General features: G+C 42.8%; 1 protein-coding gene across 2 annotated transcripts; it reads left to right on the plus strand.

The window, feature by feature from the left end:
• The first annotated feature begins 29 nt into the window (after window positions 1-29).
• Window positions 30-16,333, plus strand: UBR7 (ubiquitin protein ligase E3 component n-recognin 7). Of its 2 annotated transcripts, XM_030883505.2 has the most exons (11): window positions 30-231; window positions 2,618-2,751; window positions 3,590-3,650; window positions 4,526-4,621; window positions 5,569-5,622; window positions 6,177-6,282; window positions 7,478-7,686; window positions 7,862-8,011; window positions 8,521-8,683; window positions 9,714-9,775; window positions 14,119-16,333. In XM_030883505.2, the coding sequence occupies exons 1-11, from the start codon at window positions 82-84 to the stop codon at window positions 14,209-14,211; spliced, it is 1,278 nt and encodes a 425-aa protein (XP_030739365.1). In that variant the 5' UTR covers window positions 30-81; the 3' UTR covers window positions 14,212-16,333. The 2 variants fall into 2 exon arrangements, with proteins under 2 accessions (XP_030739365.1, XP_030739366.1); XM_030883506.2 differs by lacking the exon at window positions 2,618-2,751 and having other exon boundaries at window positions 43-231.
• Window positions 16,334-18,920: the final 2,587 nt, after the last annotated feature.

Genomic DNA, 18,920 nt, shown 5'->3' on the forward strand with positions numbered 1-18,920 from the left:
CCGCCTCCTCCGGCCCCGCCCCTCGCGGCCGCTTTTCCCGCCTCCGCCGGGGCCGAGAGGCGGTCCGGGTGACAGTTGAGAATGGCCGGAGCCGGGGAGCCCCCTGGGCGGCAGTCGGAGCTGGAGCCCGTGGTATCGTTGGTCGACGTACTTGAGGAGGACGAGGAGCTGGAGAATGAGGCGTGCGCCGTCCTGGGCGGAAGCGACTCGGAGAAGTGCTCCTACTCGCAGGTGGGCGCGCGGCCCGGGCCTCGCCTCCCCCGGGCTCCCCTGAACCTTCTCTTCCCCGCTGGACTTACCCTCTTCCCGCCTGCCGCGGCCGGCACCCCCGTGGTGGTCCGGGGCCGTTGTTCGTAGTACGTTTCCCCATCGCAGGCCCAGTTGTCCTATTACCCTTAGTCTCCCGAGCCCCCTTCCTCAGCCTGTGTCCAGCAGGGCTCCCCTCCTTTCTCGGTCTTCCTCCGTCCGCTCCCCCCCGCCCCCACGATTCTCCAGGCTTTGGCCCTGGAGCGGCTGCTCTTTCCTTCCTTTCCCGTCTCTTCTCGGTGCCTCAGCTGCTTTTCACGAAACCGTCCCCGTGACCTCTCACATCCAGACATCTTTGTCTCTACTTTTCGCATCCTTAGAGCATTTATTAGGAATCGAATGGGAGAGTCAAAACAGAGTTAAAGGAGAGAGCTCTGGATTTGAAAGTCTCCCCGTGTGGGCTGGGCTCCTGGACAGCTGGTTCCTCTGCAATTTAGTTTGACAAGTGCTAGCTGGGTTTTTGGAGAGAAGAAGCAAGTACTGCATCTGTCTGCAGTCTGCCCCCCAGGGGGATAGACCGGGACCCGAACAGCTGGTGGCACTGGCAGAGGAGGGGAGGGGAGGAGAGAAAGCATTTGGAAGATGTCGTGAACAAGGATTTGAGGGGGTGTGATGTCTTTGTTTGGTGACTCATCCTATATTTGTAGGTACAAAAATGGAGAAAGGTGGGTAGAAGAAAACTAATAAGAGGTGAGAATTGGTAGGAGGAAGAAGGTTACCTTCCAAGGGGGTGGAGTGGAACGCTGAAGGATGTGGAGAGAGATTTGGGGTCATTATGTGGTGCGGACTGAGATCGTAATACCAGTTGTCATCGTTGTCCAGTTGAGTTTACACTGCAAAGTGGTTACATTTTTTTTTAATACACCTTGTGTCAGATGTATTTAATGTTGTCTGGTATTTAAAAACCTTTGGTCACCACTGAAACAACTTTTTCCCTGCTTTCCTTTTTTTAAAAAGTCTGTTTGTAAGTTACCTTTGAAATGTAGTTAGGTTTTTGAAACGGACTTCCTTAACATTTTTTTTATTGTAGTGAAATATGTGGAAAAGTGCACAAACCATGTATAAGTCTTGGGAAAGCATAAACAAAAACACATGCAGGGCTTCCCTGGTGGCACAGTGGTTGAGAGTCCGCCTGGCGATGCAGGGGACACGGGTTCGTGCCCCGGTCCGGGAAGATCCCACATGCCGCGGAGCAGCTGGGCCCGTGAGCCATGGCCACTGAGCCTGCGCGTCCGGAGCCTGTGCTCCGCAACGGGAGAGGCCACAACAGTGAGAGGCCCGCTTACCACAAAAAATAAAAAATAAAAAAATAAACATGCAGGTACGTACTACCCAGATCAAGAAATAGAACATTACCGGCATACCAGAAGCTTCCTTGTATCTTCCTTGTGTCTCCCCCCTTCCCAGAAGAGGGTACTATCCATTATCAGGATTTGCTTGTTTTTCTTTCAACTTTTTATTTTGAAACATTTTAAGTCTACAGATAAGTTGAAAGAATAATATTATGAACACCTGTGTAACTTTCACATATATTCACTTTTTAACATTTTACAACATTTGTTTTTTCTTTTACCCCTTCATTGTAATAGACTTTCTTTTTTCTTTTTTCCTCAGCCACTTGAAAATAAGTTGCAGACCATGACATTACGCCTCTGAATACTTCAGCATACATCTAAAAATCAAAGGGATTCATTTAATGCATTGGTTTTCTCTTTGGTGGAACCACAAGCATTTTCCAAAATTAAGTATGATTATTACTTACATAAACTTAGACACATTCTCCTACATTTTTTTTTTTTTTTTTTTGCGGTACGTGGGCCTCTCACTGTTGTGACCTCTCCCGTTGCGGAGCACAGGCTCCGGATGCACAGGCTCAGCGGCCATGGCTCACGGGCCCAGCCGCTCCGCGGCATGTGGGATCTTCCCGGACCGGGGCACGAACCCGTGTCCCCTGCATCGGCAGGCGGACTCTCAACCACTGCACCACCAGGGAAGCCCTCTCCTACATTTTTCTGTGTTGAAATGATTAAGCAGACCAGCTTATTCACAGCTGACTGAAAATATTAAACTTCTTTCTATCACTTTAAGAAAAGATTATATGAAAACAAGCACTAGTGTATGAAACATGCAACAGTGTTTTGGTATTCTGTTGAATAAGCTTTTTTATTAGCCTCAGTGTTTTTTACAGGAAAATCTTGACCACAGATAATCTGATTTCAGTTATTTCTTAGATCACAGTATGGGCATTAGGTGACTCTGCCATGTTTCTTCAATTTTTTCTCTCTTTTTCCATTTTGGGGCTGTCTTTTAGGGCTCAGTAAAGAGACAAGCACTATATGCCTGTAGTACCTGCACCCCAGAGGGAGAAGAACCAGCAGGAATTTGCCTAGCTTGCAGTTATGAATGTCATGGAAGTCATAAACTTTTTGAGCTATACACAAAAAGGTAAAATGGTCAGAGACTGATGCTGAATGCTTTTCAAATATTTAGATTCTTTTCCAGCTGCACTTTTTTTCTTAATCTTTTTTTTTTTTGCATTCAAAGTAGTTGTGCACTGGTAAAATGTAATGTGTTTTTATATAATATAATTGGAGAGAGCAGTTTTTCCAGAGGGTCTTTTTTTTTAAATTAATTAATTTATTTTATTTATTTATTTTTGGCTGTGTTGGGTCTTTGTTGCTGCGTGCAGGCTTTCTCTAGTTGTGGAGAGCAGGGGCTACTCTTTGTTGCGGTGCATGGGCTTCTTATTGCGGTGGCTTTTGCTGCAGAGCATAGGCTCTAGGAGCGTAGGCTTCAGTAGTTGTGGCACATGGGCTCAGTAGTTGTGGCGCACGGGCTTAGTTGCTCCGCGGCATGTGGGATCTTCCCGGACCAGGGCTCGAACCTGTGTCCCCTGCATGGGCAGGCAGATTCTCAACCACTGCGCCACCTGGGAAGCCTGGCAGGCAGATTCTTAACCACCGCGCCACCAGGGAAGTCCCCAGAGGGCCCTTTAAAATAAAATTATGGTGCAAACTCAACTACTCCTGCTGCTCTGCCATGATTTTATTAGTGTTTGTGTAATATAGATATTTGTCTTTATGCATGTTAATCTCTAGAATTATTAAATCTTTTATTGTTATGTGCTTGGAGAAATTCTGGATTGGATACATGAACAACAACCAAGGTCACTTTTTAGATCCTAGAAGCCAGTTGAAAGGGAAGAGGCTATGACATGAATTTAAAGAGTAAGTCATTAGATTTAAAAGAAAAATTAAAATCGGCTCTTCCTCCTTTGTTTCAGAAATTTTCGTTGTGATTGTGGAAACAGCAAGTTTAAAAATTTGGAATGCAAATTATTTCCTGTAAGTAAGCACCGTAACTATAAATGCATGAAAAGTAGCTGAGATTGATATTTGTCCAAGTGGATAAAAACCAAGTATTTTCCAAAAAGGAAGTTCTTATGCTTATTCTTTGTAAATGGAAAAATCAGTATTAGACTGTATCCCATTTATTACTTTTTGGAAAACTAAGTAACCTTTTCAGAGCCTACAGTATAGATTGTAATTAATATGAAGGGTTTGTGGGGGAATGTTCTAAAGTGATTCAGGTTTAGTTATGTTGATTATGCTTACGCTTTAAGGTTTTTAAAGCAAAGGGGATGACTTTAAAAACTGAATAAATAAAACTTGGTAATAATGAGTGGGTTATGTGCACTCAGAAGTTTTTCAGTGCTTTTTGGATTAAAAAAACTATGCTTATACGTTAACTTTCAATGAAATAACAGAAATGAAAGAGAAAATAAGGGACTTTACATTGTTCAATCATATTGCTAAAACTGTCATGCTTTTTCCCTCCTCAAAGATTATTTTTAGATAATTTCCTTGCCTGCCTCCTAGTAACCTGGGGGCTTTGGCTATCACAGCTGGGCATTAAGAAGTCTTTTGAAATTCTAGGCCAATGTCAGCTTACATAGGTTGATAATTAATATTTATGATTCATTTTCTCCAATTGCTACAAAGAAGACATAGAAAATAAATTTTAACTTTTCCCTGTATCCTGGAAAAAGTATCCCTTTAATAGGAATGAATTTTTTTCCTTTGTACTTTGAAAGTTAAAGACCAGCTTCTGGTGGGTGGAGATATTTAATGCACAAATTTATTGAATGCATAAATTTCATGATGCATGAAATTATAGTTAAAGTTAGACCATATTATGTATTGAAATTAATATCTTTCAGGACAAAGCAAAGATAAATTGTGGCAATAAGTACAATGACAACTTTTTTGGATTGTACTGCATTTGCAAGAGACCTTATCCTGATCCTGAAGATGAGGTAAGAGATTTAGAGGTTAGCACCGGGACTGTGTCATCTCTAGCCTTCACTCCTCAGCCTTTTGTCATATTTGACCCTTTAGCTGTTCAGCAGGGATTTGGGGATTGTGAAAGGATTCTAGATTTATCCCTTCTTATGAATCTGGGCTGGAGCTACAACCAGAACAGATCCCAACTATTATTCTCATTCTTACATCATGAGAATGAAATATTGGACAGGACTTTCTCAAGGCCAGAACTTTTTTCCTTTCCCCCCCTCTTTGCCTGCCTGTTTGCTCCATTCCCCTGAACACTTTCCAGAAAATGACCTTCAGTTTCTTGCACCCCTGCAAGGAAAGAAATAGGGTGTACAAACTGGATCCTCTTAAAAATTTCAGTTAGACGTACACACAAAATTTAAAAAGAATTTTTCTTCTTCCTCACTCCTGTACCTTCTTACCTCCCAGAAACAACCACTGTTAACACTTTTTGGTATATGTATTTTTAAACCTTTTTCTGTGCACATATAAGTGGGTGAATGTGAGTTTTAATTTCTAGTTTTCTTTTATTTTGACAAAAGTGAAAATTCTGTGCATTCACATCTGCAACTTGCTGCAATTCGCATTACCTCCCTGGCCCTGGGTTTATGTCTGAAGTGAGAATACATTACTTATTTATAAAGTTTTATGGGAATCATATATTAAGTAACTGATATGAAAGCTTTGATAATTGCTCACAAAGTGCTTATCTTAATGTAATCCTTCTGTAACACCAGTTCATGGAGAATGAACTTCGTTGGCCCCTTGAATTGCTGTTTCTCCCTGTTCCCTTGACTTCTGGCATGTGGATAGCAGTTTTACAGAATTGGTAGAGAATTATTTAATATCTAATTCTAATGTGTGCCAGATTTACTTTGGTATCACAGAATTCGCTGTAATCATTAACAAACAAATGGCTTTCCCGTGTTAGGTTCCAGATGAGATGATCCAGTGTGTAGTCTGTGAGGACTGGTTCCATGGAAGGGTAAGGAACGCTTTTACCTTTTAGAGACATTGTCTTTACAAAAAGAGAAAAGATCTTGTCTTTTGGCATTTACTATATTTTACGTTATAATTACTCTTCTAAAAATATAGTAAAGATATGATCAGCATACTAGTGCAATATGTTTCTTTCCCCCAGCTGCATTGGGTCTTCGTTGCTGCGCACGGGCTTTCTCTAGTTGTGGCGAGTGGGGGCTACTCTTTGTTGTGGTGCGCGGGCTTCTCATTGCGGTGGCTTCTCTTGTTGCGGAGCACGGGCTTTAGGCGCTTGGGCTTCAGCAGTTGCGACGCGTGGGCTCAGTAGTTGTGGGGCGTGGGCTCTAGGGTGCAGGCTCAGTGGTTATGGCGCACCGGTTTAGTTGCTCCACGGCATGTGGGATCTTCCCGGATCAGGGATCGAACCCGTGTCCCCTGTATTGTCAGGCGGATTCTTAACCACTGTGCCACCAGGGAAGTCCCGCAATATTTTATAAAATAATGGGCTTTTTGGACAACTTGGTGATCACAAGGAAAATGTTCGATTTTCTGTGTTCACAGCATCTTGGTGCCGTTCCCCCTGAGAGTGGAGATTTCCAAGAGATGGTGTGCCAGGCTTGCATGAAACGCTGTTCTTTTTTGTGGGCTTATGCTGCACATTTGGCAGGTAAATGTCTCTGTGGAGTTGGTATTCCACTAACTTGTGCTGTATGTTCAGAACAATTTGTATGTTCAGTACATAATTTTTATCAACTAGTTTTAATTGGACTCTGTGGAAAAAAGTATAAGATCTGTTTCTTCTCCACAAGGTGCTTATAGATAGATTGGGAGACTACCAAGAACAAATTTGTACTTAAATGGCGTGATGCAGAGTATGGATGAGACCAGAATTAGAGAAAATGGAGGAAGCAGTTTTGAATGGGATTTTGAAAGATAAAGAGATAAACATTGTTCTTAAATGTAAGACATGCTATTGGTTGGGGAGAGGGTGGTGGTATAGTTTGTCATATAGTGCTTTTATTATACTCTAAGAAATTGACTCCAAACCACTAATCAGCAATGAACGTTCTTGAGGCATTAAATATTTTATTTTATTTGTAATGCTATATGTGTTAATTTATTTTTAAAGTGTCAGTTGTCTCCTGCTCTGGCCTCATAATTTCTTGCCCTTCTCACCTTTAGGGAACACTTCACCATACAAACCACAAGCAGTATCAGACATTTTGATTTGTCTCGAAGCTCTTAACCTTGGTGTGCTTCCTTTCTGTTCATACCCTTTACAATTAAATCTCACTTTCTGCTGGACCTGAATTTATTTCGCATTCATCAGGTTTTCTTAACAGTTCCCCTCTGCCCCTCCTTCATTTCCTTCCCTGTCAGCAGATGGCCTCATTTCCTACTAAACTGAAATGCCATCATGCAAACTGAGTTCCCTTATCATTTCTCTTCTCTCCACAGTATTTCTGTCTCTACACGCACCCTTTCTGATTTCCTTCTCTCATAAAGAAAAGCTGTTGTTTTTTCTAAAACTGCCCTTCTACCTGTATTTGCAGTTAAATCTCTTCCTATTGCCTCTTGCTTCTTGAGGTGTCCCTGTCTTTAACATCTATAGTATTTTTTTTTCTCCTTTACAAGAAAATGCTTAAGTAGTGATTGGTATTTTTAAATGATCTTTTCAGTTATTTGACTCTTTGGATTACGCAGGCATAAACTAAAAAAGTGTTATTTCCTTTCTTATTATTCCAGAGATTAAGGTTGACTTTCTCCTTTTCCAGATTCTGAAGTATGTTTTAATCAGACTAAGTGATTTCATTGGCTAACTGGTCTGTGGATATGTGTGTGTTTTTTCATTGAACCCACAGTAACCAAAGTAACTGCTGAAGATGATGGGTTGCTGCTGAACGTTGATGCGGTAGGTGACCAGGAAGTTATCCAACCTGAAAATGGAGCTCATCATGATGGTGCCCTCAAAGAGGATGTTCCAGATCATGGAAAGGCTGCTGAGAAGGAAGTTAAAGCAGAGCAGATGAACGAACCATGTACCAGCTCTAGTTCTGAAGCTGATCTCCAGGTAACATGAAATCTGAGCTATAAAAGAAATAAAACTTAAGCAAAATTAATTCTGTAACCTATATAGCTTTGGGTTTCAGTTGTACCCTTTGCCTAAAGAAATCCTTTGACAAAATCTAAACTATGAAAACTATGATAGTTTAAAAAACACACTTCAAAACTTAATTTAATTTCAGACAGCATTTAAGAATCAACATCTCAACACAGAATCACAGTCTGGCTGCAAACTTGAGGAGCTTAAAGCTAAGCAGTTTATAAAGAAAGACACTGCCACCTATTGGCCCCTGAACTGGCGTAGCAAGTTATGTACCTGCAAAGACTGTATGGTAAGTACCTGATCAAGTTTCAATATTAGTATGTTTTGTGGACTGATGTCTAAAATAAGAGCACCTGAAAAGTATATTTATGAAACTGATATTAGAGTATAGAGAACTGAAAATTTTTTTATATTAAGCAAATTTATGAAATAGTATTTGCAGTCTGAATGCTTATGGAAGAAATTAAGAATTATGCAATACTTTTTATTAGCTTCATTTCAGTGGAAAATAGCTTATCTTTTTTATATCATAGAATTGCTTGGAAACACGTATTACTTGAAATTTACAGTAAGTCAGTGGTTTTTAAATAAACATCTCTTAGATCATATAATATCTACTGGGAAGTTGGGAGGTTTCTAAAAGATTTGGGCAAAAAGAATAAAACATTCAAGCAACTCTGCTAAAAGGGTCAGGTTTTTCTGGGTATTATTTAAATAAATTTTTAGTGATTCTCATGAGGTTGACTTTCTGAGAATGACATACAGTTCTAATGGGGAAACTGGTTTTATTTTTTAAAGAAAATGTATGGCGATCTAGATGTCCTGTTCCTGACAGATGAATGTGACACAGTTCTGGCTTATGAAAACAAAGGCAAGGTTGACCAGGCAGCTGACAGTAGAGACCCTCTAATGGACACCCTTAACAGCATGAACAGAGTCCAGCAAGTGGAACTTATTTGTGGTAAATATTGTTTGTGAAAGTTCATGAAGTTCATGAAGTTTCCTTCACCATTAAAAAAAACTTATGTATAAGGAAGACAACTAATAACCTATTTTAATTTAACACAAAGATGGTTTAAATTTGGAATTGTATAGTAGGCCTCACCTACACTTGCTTGATTGTAACGTTGCTGGGTATTTAGCTGCTATTTCCATTGAATTAGGGTTACATGCTAGAATAATTACATGCTTGAGAAACCATAACATGCTATTTTGATTAAGGATAGATGTATGAGTAAAGAATAAAAGGAAATCAATTTCTTTTTCCATCCACTGAAATAATTTTCATTGAACATTACATGTCATCTTTTTGAGCAAAGCATGCCATCTTTTTGACAGTTCTTGAGGATACTTCAGTGGTTCACAGGAAACCACTAGAGGGGAAACATTCCCAAATCCTTAATTACAGGCTTTTACATTTTTTCCCCCAGTATGCGCAGCCTATTTTAGTGATTTCCATCCTAGCCATTTCTACTCGGATGCCACCACTTTTGTGCCCCTTTTTGGACATTGATTATTCCTGTCTTGTATTTGTAACTGTTTGATTAATTTCCTTTTACCTTTATTGGAGTAAAAGCTTTCCAAGGATAGAGGCTGCATCTAAAACATTTTTGTAGCCCTCAAGGTGCCTTGTACATAATATAAATTGTTGAGTGAGTGCACGAGTTTTAAAACTTAATGTTTGACAAGTCCAAGATATTTCAAGCACTAGAATTCCAGAGAGATGGAAAACTTTAAAAAAAATTCTTAGCTAATCATTTTGGGAATGAGGATATCTCTGTTTTTTGAGGGTTTTTAAATGAAAAAGTGTCCCAGATGTCAAAATGGAGGAATTTGAGAGAAATTGAGAACAAGTTTCTATGCAGATTTCACTTAAAGAAAAATGTGGTTTAGACTAACATACTCAAATGTCAATGGTCAAGAAATATTTTGTTTCTAAATGCAAATGGCTTATCTAAAGTTTATGTCCTTTTTTTGGTGTTTTGATTTAGAATACAATGACTTGAAGACTGAACTTAAAGACTATCTCAAGAGATTTGCTGATGAAGGCACAGTAAGTTTAGTTAGACTTCTAATCAGAGCCTTGTATGTTTGGAATAAAGTATCTTTTTTATTGAAGTATAGTTGATTTACAGTATTATTTTAGTTTCAGGTGTATAACATAGTGATTCAACATGTTTATAGATTATACTCCATTTAAAGTTATTATAAAATATTGGCTACATTCCTTGTGCTGTACAATATATCCCTGTAGCTTGTTTATTTTATACATAGTAGTTTATGCCACTTAATCCCCTACCCTTCACTTGCCCCTCCCCCTCCCTCTCTCCACTGGTAACCACTAGTTTGATCTTTATATCTGTGAGTCTGTTTTGTTATATTCATTTGTTTTATTTTTTAGACTCTACATATAAATGATAACATGTAATATTTATCTTTCTCTGACTTATTTCACTAAACATAATAACACCCTCTAGGTCCATCATTGTTGTTGCAAATGGCAGAATTTCATTCTTTTTTATGGCTAATATTCCATTGTGTGTGTGTGTGCCACATCTTCTTTAACCATTCTTCTGTTGATGGACACTTAGGTTGCTTCCATATCTTGGCTATTGTAAATGATGCTGCTGTGAACATTAGGGTGCATGTATCTTTTCAAATTAGTGTTTTCAGTTTCTGGATACATACCCAGAAGTGGGATTGCTGGATCATATGGTAGTTCTCGTTTTAGGTTTTTGAGGAACCTCCATACTGTTTTCCATAGTTCATTTTCTTTGATGAAGAAGATGACTGAGAGCTTAATGCAGGCAGAGGAAAGGGAAATCAATAGTAGTGAAACACCAGTGGACTAGCCACATCAGGAGTCCTTCCCAACCCTCCAGATGAGGGACGGAGCAGTCATGCCTGATCTGGAGAGAATCGTAGCTTAGGAGAGGGCCATTGGATCAGCCATACTGATTCTCTCAGTCCTGACCTTCAAGCAGGGATTTTTGGAGAAGGAAGGAAAAATGAAAGCCAGACTGCTTTTCTGTGATTTTTGAGTTCTAGTTTAAAATAAAACAACTTTATATTGGGGGGCTAAAACATTTCTCTTGCTGGTTAGGACGGTCTATATGCTTTTAAGGGTGACACTAACTCTATAATGTATAAATTTTTTTTTTTTTTTTTTTGGCCACGTGGCACGTGAGATCTTAGTTCCCTGACCAGGTATGAGCCTATGCCCCCTGCAGTGGAAGCAAGGAGTCCTAACCACTGGAACGCCAGGGAATTCCCATGTAATCTTTTAAAATAGTTTTCCAGGGACTTCCCTGCTGGTCCAGTGGTTAAGACAACACACTTCCACTGCAGGGGGCGTGGGTTCGATCCCTGGTCGGGGAACTAAGATCCCACATGTCACGGGGTGCAGCCAAAAAATAAATAAATAGATAAAATAGTTTTCCAGATGAATTTACAAATACCTCCTAGCCCTTTACTACGCATACATTTATGATGGACTTTTTCTTCTAAAATACTTTTTTATCTTCCAAAGGCAAATATAAAGCAAAACTTTTCTTTTCATGGCCTACAGTTGTCCTTCTGGACAGAAAATGTTTTGCTCTGCTATAGCTAGACAGACAAATGAAGTCAGACATGGGTCTGACGGACACTCGGGACGTGCCCGGAAACTTGTTTTCTTGGAAGAAGTCTCTGCCAACCGAGTGCTTTCTCATAAATGTGGGAAGAACTTGTAGCTGCCTGGATATCTGGCAATGCTGCCTTTCTGCAAAATGAATTGTGAAGTCCAAAGTTAAAGAGACTTCCTAAATGGTTTTCTCATTTTTAGAGAATGTTCCTCACTGTCACTAGGGACGGACGTCTTCCTGCTTCCCAGCAGCTCTTAACAGACAGTTATTCTCGTTTCTGTTGCAAAGGCTGTCCTCTGCTTAATGCAGCCTCAGGCTTCTCTCTTACTGGAACTAAGAGGGTCTGTGGGTGTAACTGTTTTGGGGTTTTTTTGTTCTTTTTTTTAAATAAATTTATTTATATATTTTTGGCTGCATTGGGTCCTCGTTGCTGCATGCGGGCCTCACACTGTAGTGGCTTCTCCTGGTGCAGAACATGGGCTCTAGGCACGTGGGCTTCAGTAGCTGTGGCACATGGGCTCAGTAGTTGTGGCTCGCGAGCTCCAGAGTGCAGGTTCAGTAGTTGTGGTGCACGGGCTTAGTTGCTCCACGGCATGTGGGATCCTCCCGGACCAGGGATCAAACCCGTGTCCCCTGCATTGGCAGGCGGACTCTCAACCACTGCGCCACCAGGGAAGCCCCGGGTGTAACTGTTTTAACCTTGGCACTGTTAATGGACGTTCAGGGTCTTTCAGTTGTGTCAAAGCACATGCTCTTGCCTCTGCTTTTGTGTAGTTTGTGGTTGCTGTGCTCTTTATTGATTTTATTACACACACACTTAAATTCACGTAAAAGAAAAAAAGTAGGTATGTTGTCTTTTTCCATTCATATTTGAAACAATTTTATCCAGTCTTCACATGTCTCCCAGTGTATGGATCTTTGTGACAGCTAGAGCCATTCTTTATGAGTTTGAGATTATCTGATGTGATGATTTAAAAGGACAGAAAAATATTTTTTATTGTTTGTTTTCGACATTACAAACACCTTAAGTTGTCATAAAGCTCATCTGCTTTGGTTGTATTTGGCTATAGAAGAGAATGCTAATAAGGTCTGGGTGTTGTCAAATGAGGGACTGCCCTTTATTTAATGTTTGTGTCTGACTAAAAACTAATAATAACGCTTAGACACTACAAATTTTCTAGGACAAACCAATAAAATGATTCATTATTGGACCCAGGTATTTATTCTTTAACATTTCTACTCTGCATATTGGCTGTGACCATTTGAGGATGCCTAGAAACTCTAAAGATTACACACTCTAATTTGTGTAATTTGTGGGCTTTTAGGTCTCCTCCTACTGTTTCCTTGCCAGAGAAATGTCCTTGTGTTGCCTTTCAGCGTTTAATGTTTGATCTGAGCTGGGGCAGATCCTTCACACTGGAACTCTCCAGTATCCTATTTACTAGCATTTATAAGTGTGCATTCCCAAGCCCAGGGCCCTAGAGCTCTGAGCTGTGGTTGCCTCAGAGTGCGTTAGCATCTCTATCTTGAGTCTGTGAGGGGTTCTAATTCCTCACAGGTTGACCCCCGGCTGACTCTTGGTGCCTGTGAGACTGGTGTGTCAGCTGCCAGTCTGGTGTGGAGTTCTTTCATTTCGAGGAGTTGTCAGATCATGTCTCCCCGCCGTGAGTTATTCAGGTTGCCTGTGCCATTTGGGGATGTCGCGCTCTTACCCCTGGGGAGTGGAGAGGGCGGTTTTCGCTTTACACACAAGTATTTGTCCTCTTTCTTACTTCTCTCTCTCTCTCTCTCTCTCTCTCTCTCCCTCTTGCTCACTGTATTACAGTGCTTTCTTTTTCTCTTTCCCTCCCTCTCCCCGCCCCACCTTTATTCCTTTATAATAATAAGAATGTGTTACCTTTGTAATTAAAAACCATGTTAACAAACCTGTCAGTTGCGGCACAGACTCACTCTTGGGGTGCGCAGGGACTCCTTCCGGGTAGGCCTGGTTTACTTTTTTATCCATATTTCCCCTTATTTTCTTATTTTTGATATTTTATTTTGCTAATAGAAACACTTCTATGTGATGTTCTAGTCCTTTTTCTGATAAAATACAAGATAAATTTCTCATTTTTATTGCATAACATGATTATTCCATTTACTGGGGGTACTGCTTCCATAGTTTTTGCCAATTATTTTTCTATTTATATAGCAAACATCTTTAATTTTGGACTCTTGAAGAGGGAAGAGTTTGGGGGTTCCTTTTTTTTCAGTAAAGGAGAGAGCACAGATCTCAAAAAAAGCAGATTCTGTTTGCTGTGGGTGCTTGGGCGGGACTGAAGGACGTTCCCGAGACGGCTGTGCCGTGGGGAGAGCAGCGGCCTTGGGAGACCATTGGTCTCCTAGTTTTCATCCTGGCTCTGCCACTTGTCTTCTCAGCTGATACTCACTGAGAACTTGCTCTGTGCTGGGCAGTGTTTCACAGGTGTTACATCTCATCTGCTCTTCAAACGGCCCTGTTAGGTGGGTGCTGCTTTCATCTCATTTTAATGAGGAAACCAAGGGCGGTGGTGGAACCCACGCTCCGTACCAGTGTGCTGTCTGCCTACCGCGTGACTCTGACTGGCCAGTCTCTGAGCCAGGATGAGCTTGTCTATGCAATGGAGATAGGATAATTAATTACACATTAACACAGTCCTTATCAGCAGTACTGTTGGACTTGATTGTGAATGTTACAACCAGTTAGTGCTGTTCTGTGATGTTCCCTTTCCTAATTTTCGCTCTCCCTCAACAGGTGGTTAAGAGAGAGGACATCCAGCAGTTCTTTGAAGAATTTCAGTCAAAAAAGAGAAGAAGAGTGGATGGGATGCAGTATTATTGCAGCTAGACTGGAATATGGCGCCTTCTCGTCCAGCCAGTGAAGATGCCACTCACTGTTCCAGGGATAAAAGAGGCATATTTCACCTTCGGTCCTCATTCTGTCCTCCCTGGAGCGGCCTCCTCCTGCTGATTTCACAACCAGCGTTCTTTCTGACTCAGCTAAATGCAGCTCATTCCACAGACTTGAGCCCCATCATGCCAGTCCAGCCAGGGTTATTTGCTCATGAGTATCAAGAAGTTTGATTTGGTTTTGAGAAAGTAAACTAGTTTTTGTTTTCCCTTATGATTTGCTCTTTAACTCCCGAGTGTGTCTGCCCTGTCACAGAGCCGCTGTCTTCCAGGACCTGCTCTGTCAAGTTCTCTTCTGTCAGCTCCAACCTCTGTAGATTCCCCCCACCCCTACGATCATGGTGCCTTGGGTCAAAGCTTCCTCAAGCCTGTTCTGCCCCTTCTCCCACATCTGTTTTCTGAGCTTTGGTCACAGCTTAGAAGGGATCTCAGAGCTTGCTTCCTCCAGGCCGAACCTCCGGAGTAGCCAGGACTGATGGTTTTCTGGCCTAGATGTTTATCACAGGCAAGGAGATTGGCTGATGGCAGGATTGAGGAAGACTACCTTTGTTACAAATTTTACTAAAAAATTTAAAGTGAAAATTTCATTCACAAGTCTACTGGCACTAGAATATTAGAATTTCAGTACTGTAGTGCTCACAGGGCTTCCTGGAGAAAATCTGCCATTATACTAGTCCCTCTCTACTGCCTAGAAAATAGACCGGGTACTACCCTGTGAAATCATGGTGGTTTACAAAGTCCTCTGGGTTTCTTTATATTATCATCAGGGATATTCATAAGCCTAGATTATAAACAGACCTATTTTGATATTATTCTGTTAAGAAAATGGTATTAGAACCCCCAATAAATTATTATTTTTCCCCTTAAATCTGTGCTGAAGAAAAAAGCTACTGGCTTAGCTTACTTGTAGCGAGCAGGGCAGTGAGTGCTCTGTTTTGGGAGATGATGTGGAAGAGATCCCATGTGCAAATGATGAGCTTTATGTATATAAATGTTACTGTCCACAGCTGAGTCCCTAATGACTGTGAGATCTTTTGAAGAACCTCATGGGATGTTGTATAAAACCCCATATTTGAGGGGATGTCCTTTCAGTTGGTTTGAAATCCCTTTAAAGCCCCTCAGTCTATGTGGAAAACACCTTTTGATAAACAAAGAGCCCTCAGTTGCTCTCTCCCTCTGGAGGAGCGTGGTCTTTCCTGACAGTAGACAACACACTTTGAGGTGTGAGACTATACACATTTGAGGCTTTGGGGCCACAAGTGTATATTAATATTTTTTGTGTGTCCAGCAGTCACAAGTGCCCACCGATCCCTGGATAAGGTGAACTAGGCCTACAGAAAGTCAAGGACTTAAAGAAATAGTACAACTCGTTTTTCTGCATCAAACCTCCTAATTACAGATCCTGATGAAGAGTGACGTGTGGAGCTGGAAGGTCTTGTGGCCACAGGAGATGCCTGTGTGCTCTGAGCTGGCCTTGTAGAAAGGGTGGAAAGGCTAGGGTGAGCGCTCACGGCATCTTCAAGATGGTTTACATCCCCAGCTTGGGAACTCTGTCCCAGGTCGGAGGATTTTTGAACCCCCCTCTGCAAGGTGGTACTAGTTGTGTACCGTTGTGGCCTGAAAGTTTATATCTTCTCAGACATTTGATTTAACTATCAGAAAGTTCCTCCCTTCCTTATGACAGCTCAGGACCCAGTCTTGGAGGTGATGCATTACTGTGCAGCACAACACAAATCACCCAGTGGTGAAGGGCTTGTTTTAGGAAAGGTACTGTTCCTTTTACATTAACCAGAAAACCTCTTTTTTTAACCTGTTGTTAACAACTAGTTTTCTTATTGACTGTATTGGACTGTCTCTTCTTGTAGAGACTGATTTTGGCCAACATGTGGCAGTTGATATTAATGCATGTTTTATGCAAAACAGGAATATGATATTAGTTACTTTTAAGGAATTCTGGCATTGTATGTGCATTTTTGTAGAATTGTTACTGGACTTATAATTACATACTTAACTCTAATAAGGTTTCTGTAAAATTTAAATAAACCAATTCAGAATAGTGGTTTTTCAGATTGTTTTTAGTCACTTTTTTTTTTTAAAAGAAGACGTTGCAGGTAGGAGTTTATTAATTTATTTTATTTATTTTGCTATGTTGGGTCTTCGTTTCTGTGCGAGGGCTTTCTCTAGTTGTGGCAAGCGGGGGCCACTCTTCATCACATTGCGCGGGCCTCTCACTGTCACGGCCTCTCTTGTTGCGGAGCACAGGCTCCAGACGCACAGGCTCAGTAGTTGTGGCTCACGGGCCTAGTTGCTCCGCGGCATGTGGGATCCTCCCAGACCAGGGCTCGAGCCCGTGTCCCCTACATTAGCAGGCAGATTCTCAACCACTGCGCCACCAGGGAAGCCCTGTTTTTAGTCACTTTTAAATGTACACAGCCTCCCTTTGCAGGCTCTAAGAAAATGGGTCCACTCTGGCAGCTCTGCCTGCCCTGGGGCCCTGCTGCAGCAGAGGGTATGGTTCCTGTCTCTGCAGCTGTTTTATCAGATTCAACCTGATCCCAGGTCCCGCCAGCAGAGCTCCTTCACTGCCCTCCCCACCCCCATTTTAGGACACCTCTGAGGAGGGAGGGCCCATGATTCCCTCTGGGGCCTAGATGAACAGAGAACAAAGAAATGGGTGGTCATGACCTATCGCAGTGTGTTCAGGTCCTGCTGTGTGCAAGGGAGAGGGCTGGGAGCCCACAGGCCAAGGAAGAGATGAGGTCCACCTCCATGGTAGCCATTATTTTATAAGTAAATGTGAGAACAAACCAAGAAGCCAGTGCAGAGGCCCATCTTTGGCCTCCCCGCAGCTCTCGCTTCCTTGGAAATGAGTCACACTTGAGGTCATCACCCGTGGTGAGTTAAGCACAAGTGAATGAAGTGCTCTCTGTAGGCCTGGAGCTGCCCGCATCTCTGAACACGCAGGATTACAGGGAAACAGCAGTTCTCCCAGCTCCCCCAGAGGACCCTAGTGGACTGCAAGAAAATTGAAAGAGCAGCCCCAGTGACAGACGGACCTTGGCAGTGACCTAGTGAAGCTCCCACGGAGGGTGAGTGTGTTCTGGGGATTGTGGGGAGCACAGGAAGCCAACCCAGCAGAGCTCCCGGGAACCAATGAGGCTGCCTCCCAGTCAGCTCACCTGGAAGTGGCTGCCAGGCACGAGCTTTGGCCTGAGGGGCATCCGGCATTTGGCACGGGGCCAAAGCCGTACTCTACTCACTTGTGCCCCGAACCACTGGGCCTTAGACGGGTTGTGTTCCATACTTAGTCACAGGATCCCTAGGTTGGAAGGGATCTGAGAAGTCACCCGGCCTCACCTCTCGGGAAGGGGTCCCTCCCTCGTGGGTGATGCTCAGAGGGGACCAGCGCTGGTCTTGGCCACCGGGCTTCCATGCCTCCATGCTCTTGGTGGCAATGCCTCCCCTTCCCTGCCGGGTGACTTGAGGCGCCTTGGTCTTCTCTCTCAGCTGTGGGCAGAAATCCTGTGAGCCCTGTGGAGCCCGGCTTAGGAGAAGCCAACGGCCTGGAAGGTGGAGGGGAGAGAAAACCAGGCCCTCGGTGATGCGCGCACTGAGCTCCTGGATTAGTCTTGTCTGAAGCTCATACAGCGCATAGACTTTTCCGTAGCAGGGAACACTTCTGCGGTCCTCTAGCTCCTGCTTCTGAGCACTTCTGGTGACAGAGTGCCCCCTACTGCACACGGCACTCGTCCCCTGCTCTCCCAGTCTTGGTGCCTTTTCCTGTGGAAAAAGTCTGGATACTTCTGGACTTTTCCACTGGCCTCCCATCCAAATCTTTGTTCTGGTCTTCTCCCAGGGACTCCTTGGCTGCCCCCACTTAACTTTGCCTCAACTGCATCCCCCTGGAGATGGCTGGGTTTCTCCTCAGCCATCTGTCCTCCTGTTGGAGCCTGTGGCTTGTGCTACTCTGTTTCTCCCACTCACGTCCCCGACTCCTGGCTTCCCTCTCTTGCCTCTGCCTCAGGCCTTAAGGCTCCTGGATGCAGCTGACCTGTAGTTAAATGAGCCAAATTGAAAAGTTCTACAGCTGTATTGGGTTCTCCAGAGAAACAGAACCAATAGCGGATATATACACCCATCTCTCTCTCTCTCTCTCTTTCTCTCTGTGTCTCTATATATCTATAAAACAAGGAATTGATTCACATGACTGGAGGCTGAGAAGTCCCATGATCTACTGTCTGCAAGCTGGAGACCCAGGAAAGACAGTGGGGTAGTTCCAGTCCCAGCCCGAAGGTCCAAGAACCAGGGGAGCTGATGATGTAAGTAAGCGTCATTCCTAGTGCCAGAGGAGACCAGTGTCCGAGCTCAGACGGGCAGAGAGTAAATTCTCCCTCCGCTTTTTTGTTCTATTCAGGCCCTCAATGGACTGAATGATGCCCACCACACTGGGAGGCTCATCTGCTTTACTCAGACTGCAGGTACAAATGCTAATCTAACTCAGAAACGCTCTCCTAGACACACCAGGATGACGTTTAGCCAAATGTCTGGGCACCCCACGGCCCAGTGAAGTTGACACAGAAAATCAGCCATCACAACAAGCGACCCGTTTGTCTCATTCCACCCTGAGCAGCACCTGTGGAGCGAGAG

This window comes from Globicephala melas, chromosome 2 (assembly GCF_963455315.2).
Source record: "Globicephala melas chromosome 2, mGloMel1.2, whole genome shotgun sequence".
NCBI lineage: Eukaryota > Metazoa > Chordata > Mammalia > Artiodactyla > Delphinidae > Globicephala > Globicephala melas.